The sequence below is a fragment of the Mytilus californianus genome, unplaced genomic scaffold (genome assembly GCF_021869535.1).
Source record: "Mytilus californianus isolate M0D057914Y unplaced genomic scaffold, xbMytCali1.0.p SCAF_4, whole genome shotgun sequence".
NCBI lineage: Eukaryota > Metazoa > Mollusca > Bivalvia > Mytilida > Mytilidae > Mytilus > Mytilus californianus.
The window spans coordinates 47,372,082-47,381,082 of record NW_026262690.1 but is presented as its reverse complement, the minus strand read 5'-3'; the positions used below and the strand labels follow the sequence as shown (position 1 = coordinate 47,381,082).

Genomic DNA, 9,001 nt, shown 5'->3' with positions numbered 1-9,001 from the left:
TTTGATTACATTTTTATTATAAAGATAACATTTTTTTCTTTGTCTTCATAACATATAGTATCAATGCATTGAGTAATTTCCTCTGTTTGTCATCTTGAAGTCTATTAGCAGTTTTTAAATACTACAATCTTCACAGACTGTGCCACTTTATATTCTAGTTCATTAATATAACAGTGGTTTGATATCACAGATTACTTCCTTCTATTACCACTTTCAAAAGTTCATTTCTTTTCTTTCTTCTTCTTTTTCTTTTTTGAATGTTTAACTGGCGTATCATCTGTCTGGCTGTCTCTCTTCCTTTTTCTGGATAATCCAGATGTTTCTGGCTCTTCGTCATCTATTCAAACAATGATAAAATCACTTAATTAGTACCAAAACTTTCACAATTTTTTTTTATCAGAGCATCCACTAATAAAGAAACAATACAAAAATTACCTCTGAGATATCTACTAACACTATTCACCATAGATGTTTATTGGTGAAGTATTTTTTCTGTTATAAAGTTTACATTCATAAGGTCATACAAAATGATCTGAGGCTTCTTTTATTAAAATTAATCAGCTTGTATTCTAGACCTTACACTATGGATTGCTATCACAATATTTTGTTGTGTTATGTCCCTTTTGTCTTGTGTTTGTCATCCTCTTGCATCATGGTCTTAATACAAAACATTCTTTTGCGTAAGTTCATCTTGAAAACAAATACTTACAAAATGTTACATCTTTTATAAATCAAGGGGAGATCAGCTTCGGTAAGATTCCAGTCTAAAACTAACTGGAGGTCGAATTCAATAAAAACTTGGATCTTAAATATTAACAGCTTGCAAAATATATGTACTCATTTCTTAATTTTTCCTCAATAACCTTTGGATTGTCTTTGTTAACTATCATGAGTAATTTATAGCCAACATAATTAAAGTTTAAATGGACAGTAAGCAAATATCAAACAAAGAAAAATACATAACTGTGCTGTTATTTGTATATATTTGTAGCTATTTAAATTTTGTTTATCATATGCAATAACACAGATAGATATCTAATTGTTTCTGAAATGATGTATATTGGCGATGTATCTAGTAGACCACAATAAAACTTATAAAAGAAGAAATTACCTATAACTATAGGTTTATCTTTATTTTCTTTTGGTGTAACATGCTCTTGTATTTTATCCTTTGCAGCCTGCCACAGAGAACTCTTAACAAATCGTTTAGCTGCTCCCTTATCCAGTTTTGGAGCCTTTGCTTTGTCCTGGATGTCTTTTACCCTATTCATGTAACTTCTTATTCTATCCTGTAAAATTAAGAAAGATAATACATCGTAATTATTTTTGTAATATACATTGTCAACTATTAAATCTTTCAAACCTGATCTTTTATGGTTTCAATTCTTTAAAATAAGGGAGAATTCTCAAATAAACAATCTAACAAAAGTATACATGCTGCATGTCTCAACTGGCTAATTAATCATGATTGAATTCATGTTGAGTGTCTTTAAGAGAAAGGTTTCACTTCAAGTATCACAGAAATTTAATATTATCAATGATCCATAAAAATGAGGTCACGGTCAGGTGCACCTTTCCAAACAGACATGTACAATCTTAAATAACTCCAGACACCAAAAATAGTTGACCAAGTACTCATAGTATCTAAGATACAGACTTAAAGTTGATCAATGAACCATGAAAATGAGACCAGGGTTAGATTAGCCCTCCCGGACAGACATGTACATGAACACCTTACAATCATTCCATAAACGAAATTTCATTTGAATATGTTATCAATAAGATATATTTGAAACAAAATTGAATGTATTAATGACATTGATAATCTACAACAAAGTTTTATCATATTGTTCATACAAATTGATCATCTTATGAGAGGTTTACATTGCATAAATAAACATTCACATCTTTGATTTAAAAAATACTTCATTTTATCATGCAATATTGCCTAATTGGTAATTTATTGCCTAATGTTAACTTTACTTCATATTACCCTTGCAGATTTCAATACAACATTATTACACTTTCTTGTCATTGTACAATTGTTGTAATTTATCAAGCTCTTTGTAATATATATATATATAAAACTTACGAGTTCCTGTTTCACAGCATGTTCTTTTGGATTTATACCACATACATTGAGGTACACTGCAAGAGAAACATATCAATACACAAGCATTTTGATAATGCTGACATATGATTGTTTTACTTACAAATATGGGTGACAGTTTAATTGTGAGAAAAACTATTCATTGACAACAATAAATCCACTTTTTGGTAATACTTTATAACAGTTTTTATATTATATACTTTTAAACAAAACCACAAAAAATGAGAGAAAATCCTGCACCCGGAGACGGGTTTCAGCTGGCCCCTAAACAAAAATGTGTACTAGTTCAATGAAAATGGACATCACACTAAACTCCAAAACTATAAATGAACTCAAATAGTGCATGGTTCGAATTGGCATATATATCCGCAGACTTAACAAAGGGTATTAGTCAATCGAGGTCCAGCTTAGTTATTTGATAAACACGTTTTCCAATACCGGATATTTACTAGACGACGATAGAACGCGAAACGAAGACACGAAGACAGTTGTGCAAAATCCTTGTATTTTTATCTAGCATTATTGAGTTTAATCAGTTCTTTCCAAGTTATTTCTTGGGGAAAATACTTGAGATGAATGTAAGATATTGGTATAAATGACAATTTTTTCTGTTTTGGATGAATTCGGACGCATTATTAAAAAATAAATACCACACTGTGCACATGCGCACACTTCTAATATTTCAATCAACGTGGTTCTGTCTGTTAAACTTTTTTACCACCTTTGTAAATTATAATCTGATAGTTTTAAATACGTTTTTCTGATAGTCTAAAATGCTAAATCTGTTTTGCTAAAAAGTAGTTAGATTTAAACCAGGAATGTTTTTAATCTTAATAAAAAATAAAATGCTTCGCTGGGCGCAGCTTGATACGACCGCAGAGGTCGAACCCTGAACAGTTGGGGCAAGTATGGACACAACATTCAAGCTTGATACAGCTCTGAATTTGGATTGTGATTAAATATTTGACACAGCATAGGTTTCTGACACAGAAAGAATGTGGTCTAAGAACTTCAATTTTTTTAATTTACCTATTATGGTCCAATGTCCAAAATCAAAATACATGGTTAGATTCAGCATATCAAAGAACCCCATATATTCAATTTTTGTTGAAATCAAACAAAGTTTAATTTTGGACCCCAACTTGGACAAACTTGAAAACTGGTCCCATAATCAAAAATCTAAACACATGTTTAGATTCAGCATATCAAAGTACCCGAAGAATTCAATTTTTGTTAAAATCAAACTAAGTTTAATTTTGGACCCTTTGGACCTTAATGTAGACAAATTTAAAAAACGGGACCCAAAATTAAAAATCTAAAAACACGGTTAGATTTGGCATATCAAAGAACCCCAATTATTCAATTTTTGATGAAATCAAACAAAGTTTAATTTTGGACCCTTTTGACCTCAATATAAACCAATTTGATAGCGGGCCCACAAATAAAAAATCTAAATACATGGTAAGATTCAGCATATCAAAGAACCCCTTATATTCAATTTTTGTTGAAATCAAACAAAGTTTAATTTTGGACCCCAATTTGGACCAACTTGAAAACTGGGCCAAAAATCTAAAATCTAAATACATGTTTAGATTCAGCATATCAAAGAACCCCATATATTCAATTTTTGTTGAAATCAAACAAAGTTTAATTTTGGACCCCAACTTGGACCAACTTGAAAACTGGTCCCATAATCAAAAATCTAAACACATGTTTAGATTCAGCATATCAAAGAACCCCAAAAATTCAATTTTTGTTAAAATCAAACTAAGTTTAATTTTGGACCCTTTGGACCTTAATGTAGACCAATTTAAAAAACAGGACACAAAATTAAAAATCTAAATACACAGTTAGATTTGGCATATCAAAGAACCCCAATAATTAAATTTTTGATGAAATCAAACAAAGTTTAATTTTGGACCCTTTTGACCTCAATATGAACCAATTTGATAGCGGGCCCACAAATAAAAAATCTAAATACATGGTAAGATTCAGCATATCAAAGAACCCCATATATTCAATTTTTGTTGAAATCAAACAAAATTTAATTTTGGAACCCAATTTGGACCAACTTGAAAACTGGGCCAAAAATCTAAAATCTAAATACATGTTTAGATTCAGCATATCAAAGAACCCCATATATTCAATTTTTGTTGAAATCAAACAAAGTTTAATTTTGGACCCCAACTTGGACCAACTTGAAAACTGGGCCCATAATCAAAAATCTAAACACATGTTTAGATTCAGCATATCAAAGAACCCCAAGAATTCATTTTTTGTTAAAATCAAACTAAGTTTAATTTTGGACCCTTTGGACCTTAATGTAGACCAATTTAAAAAACGGGACCCAAAATTAAAAATCTAAATACACGGTTAGATTCGGCATATCAAAGAACCCCAATAATTCAATTTTTGATGAAATCAAACAAAGTTAAATTTTGGACCCTTTGGACCTCAATGTGGACCAATTTAAAAACGGGGCCCAAAATCCAAAAACTTAATACACGGTTAGATTCAGCATATTAAAGAACCCCAAGAATTCAAGAATAAAACCCCATTGAAATTGATCAAGAAATAAGCAATTTATACGAAGTATCTTCTTTTGCACAATACTGTGCAATTGAATATTTCTTGCTATTGCGCAATACTGTACAATTGACAATTTCTTGCTATTGCGCAATATTGTGCTATTGGATATTTCTTGCTATTGCGCAATACTGTGCAATTGAAGATTTCTTGCTATTGCGCAATACTGCGCAATTGAAGATTTCTTGCTATTGTGCAATACTGTGCAATTGAAAATTTCTTGCTATTGCACAATACTTATTATATAATAATTTACACATCCTGTTTGGTGTGTATCTCCTACCATATCATTATTATTTGCTTTTAAATATAAATCAGAAATAACCAACTTAAAATGGAAAATTTTAAAAGAAAAAAAAAGGAAAAAAAGAAAACCCCCCCCCCCCCCCCCCCAAATTTTTTGAACCCCCTTATGATTCATCACCCCCAAACTCAATCCCAGCCTTCCCTTTGTGGTATGGTACCTTGCAGTACAATTTCAGAGAGATCCATACACTTGAACACAAGTTATTGTCTGGAAACTAGAAAAATGCTTATTTTTGGCCCCTTTTTGGCCCCCAATTCCTAAACGTTTCGGGCAATTACCCCCAAACTCAATTCCAGCTTTCCCTTTGTGATATGGAACCATGTAGTACAATTTCAGAAATATCCAAACACTTACACACAAGTTATTGCCATGAAACTAGAAAAATGCTTGTTTTTTGCCCCTTTTTTGGCCCCTAATTCCTAAAATTTTGAGGCAATTACCCCCAAAATCAATTACAGCCTTCCCTTTGTGATATGGAACCTTGTGGTACAATGTCAGAGAGATCCATACACTTACACACAAGTTATTGTCTGAAAGTTACAAAAATGCTTATTTTTGGCCCCTTTTTGGCCCCTAATTCCTTAACTGTTGGTACCATAACCCCCAAAATCAATCCCAACCTTCCTTTCGTGGTATTGAACCTTATGGTGAAATTTCATGGAGATCCATTCACTTAAACTAAAGTTAGAGTGCGAAAACCAATGTGTCTTCGGACGACGCCGGACGACGACGCCAACGTCATACCAATATACGACCAAAAAATTTTTAATTTTTGCGGTCGTATAAAAATAGCTTCCAAAAAGATCGATTTATGACAATGATGTCCGGTAGAAATAGTTTACCATGACACAGGTGATCACAGGTAAATCTCACCTGTTAGACACTTAATTAACCTTGATTGTAATGAGAGGGGATTATAGTAGGGCCTGTTTATAGAATACTGTCACTTTTATGACTGGAAAAGTGTGTCTGTTTAAGGCACAAGGTCAAGTCAAAATGGTTGGTTTTTCTGAATTACATGAACATTGAAATGACAAACCCACGTAGGGTGTTCATTTCATGTTTGGCCCAGTCGGACAATGTCCGATAAATTTATATTTGTCCGGTAAATATGACCATTTTGGAAGCCTTGGACTCTATACTCTCAATTCTGTTTACATGCAACCTGATTTTAAACCTCCATTGTATTTACCATTTTTCAGTCTTATTCACTAACAAAACTCATCCTAAATGGAATTAAGACCTCACAGAATTTTGTTTAATTATCATAATTCTTACTGTCATCTAATGTTCATGTAAAATGTTAACACTTACTCCAGAACAATGAGTTGATGGTATATGCTCCTGTCAAATCAAGTTTTGCTTTGTCTAATGGTGTCATCTGAAAGATATAAAAGTACACTATTAAGAATAAACTACAATGAATGCAGAGTATTAAATCAACAATTAATTAAGAAATTTCTGAGTGCATTTATAATACGATTGTGAAATTAAAATATATTGGATTTCAGGGAATGCTGCTTGCCATAATGCTGTCAAAATGTAAAATGCAAGTTTTTATTTTGATAGACCTATGCTGTCCCATTTTTTAGCATTAATTGAAACATTCCAAAATTTCTGAATTTACAGTACATGTACATGTATATAATTATATTACATATATTACAAGTTGATTGAACTTTTAGACAATGTAAGCAAGATTTGTATCCAAATCACAATGGATATTTCATTGTGTTTTATCTTACGGTCTTTCATATTTTAAAGTTAACAGTTATAAAATTAAATTTGGTGGACAGTATTAAAAGTTTCAAGTTCGACATAAACTTTTAAGTCAACAGTTGTATCCATATTTCAAACTGTATTTTTTCATTTGGCATGTTTGAAGAAGAATTTATTTACATATTCATCTTGTTCATGTTGTTCAAAGGCAAATCAAATATATAAATAATAATACAAAACATACATGTGTAATATATTTAGGTGTGTTTGGTGGACTGGTATTACCATAATGTTTTGTGATTTTGCTTTCTCCCCACAAATTTCATATAATATAGCATCCTGGGAAAAAGAGAATTTTTAAATACCATTTTGTTTCAAGCAAATTATTGCATCACATCCATATAATATAATCTATACATGAAGCATTTCAGAAAGTATCAAATCACATTGGGTCAAGTAGGATGAATGGTACTGTAGTTCCATCGGAAGAACAGAGAAGTACAAATGTAATTCGGTTTAACTTATGAAGTAAATCAGTTTATATGTACATAAGTTGACAGACTAAAAGGTCGACAGGTTGACATTAGAAAGGTCGACAAATGTTAAAGTCGACAGGTTGACAAGTGTTAAGGTCGACAGGTCGACATGTTGAAAGGTCGACAGGTTGACAAGTGTTTAGGTCGACAGGTTGACAAGTGTCATGGTTAACAGGTTGACAGGTTTAATTTAACAGTTCAGTTTTTTAACCTTTTTATTATGTCTTGACTTATAACTGTCTACCTGTCGACCTGTTAACCACTATTAAAGTTTTCATTTCTCCCCATCATATTGTCAACCAGTCGACCTGTCTGCCAGTCACCAATAATACTATTTTACACTAGATAAATTCTTTCAAATTGTCAACCAGTCAACTTGTCAACCATAACTTCAATTTTCACTATATTAAATTTTCAACTTGTCAACTTGTCTACCTGTCGACCTGTTGACCAGTCAACCATAAAAGTATTTACATTTTTAACATTGTCAACTTGTCAACTTGTCAACCTGTCAACCAGTCACCCATAAAAATATTTGCATTTTTAACACATTGTCAACCTGTCGACATGTCAACCTGCCTACCAGTCATTTATTTTTTTCATTGTATAATTTGAATACATTTACTGCCCATGAATACATACGTGTATAAATTTATTATAAAAGCCGGAACTATAGTACCGTATATCCTACTTGAGCCATCACATTACCATGGCAGGATACTAAAAGGCGAGAACAGTTTTAAAATAATAAAACATTTAGAGAAAATTGTTAATTTATAAATTTATGCCATATCAAGCATGTTAAGTAAAATGGCTCACATAAATTTTTGAGTGATAGTTATCTGTAATTCCTGTAGGGATTAGATGAAGATGTGTCGGTCTCTGAGGGTGGCCAAATAAGAAAATTGCTCTAAACACAGAATCCCAAGAGGGATAAATTTCTCCATTTGAAGGGTTTTACTTCAACCTGATAAATCTGTTCAGAAAACTAATTTTCTGAAAAGACAACGGCGCTTTCTGGTTTCATTGTTTTATATATAACTTGGCCATAGTCTGGCATAGTGCATAGCCATAGGACATCTGTCATGGATTAAACATGTACAATTCACCTTTTCGTTTAGCTCATTTTGGGGAACATCGACTAGATACTTCAAGGTCTTTTCTACCTCTGTGAGTGAAAGATCAAAAGCTGTAAGCCTTTCTTTCATCTCCTTTGGTATTCCACTGCTATCCATGCCTGATTTGTAAATCTTTAGAGTTATCTTTTCTTGAATAAAACATAAATAAATACCAATGACGGATTAATCAAGATACATATTTCCGAAACTTAAGACACAGTAGTAAGTAAAACTCGGCATATTGACAAACATCCTTCTTCTTTAAGTTTTCCAGTTTTCCATCTAATAAAGATGATTAATAACTGGTGCATACGTGGCCTATTTATTTAAACAAGTTAATATTTTAGTTATATACAAAAACTGTGCGTAGTGATTAGTAAAACTATGTACAGGAGATGAAGATATTTAAATGAGAGTGCATATGTAAGCTGCTCTCTGAAAGAGTCGACTGTTTGTGAATTAACAACTGTAGTTGGTAATAGATTCCATTGCGTTATTGTGTATGGGGAAAATGAAAATCTGTACGAGTCTTTGGATGTATAAATATGTCTAGGTGTGAGAATGATGTTTTCTGGTTCTTGAGTCTGATGGGATCAGAATTGTGCTAGATGGTATAGCAACAAGA

General features: G+C 32.1%; 1 protein-coding gene across 1 annotated transcript; it reads right to left on the bottom strand.

Annotated features, from left to right (window-relative positions):
* Positions 1 to 8,521, bottom strand: LOC127738148 (nuclear nucleic acid-binding protein C1D-like). Its single transcript, XM_052249289.1, has 5 exons — positions 8,368 to 8,521; positions 6,318 to 6,384; positions 2,093 to 2,148; positions 1,112 to 1,289; positions 1 to 337 (listed from the first exon to the last, which is right to left on the bottom strand). Exons 1-5 carry the CDS (start codon positions 8,491 to 8,493, stop codon positions 222 to 224), a joined length of 543 nt encoding a protein of 180 aa, XP_052105249.1. The 5' UTR covers positions 8,494 to 8,521; the 3' UTR covers positions 1 to 221.
* Positions 8,522 to 9,001: the final 480 nt, after the last annotated feature.

Coding starts and splice junctions, on each gene's coding strand:
- LOC127738148 (XM_052249289.1), bottom strand. CDS start 8,493: ATGGATAGCAGTGGAATACCAAAGGAGATGAAAGAAAGGCTTACAGCT. Junction 2,149..6,317: donor CATCAACTCATTGTTCTGGA/GTAAGTGTTAAC, acceptor TTTCTCTTGCAG/TGTACCTCAATGTATGTGGT. Junction 1,290..2,092: donor ATGCTGTGAAACAGGAACTC/GTAAGTTTTATA, acceptor TTAATTTTACAG/GATAGAATAAGAAGTTACAT.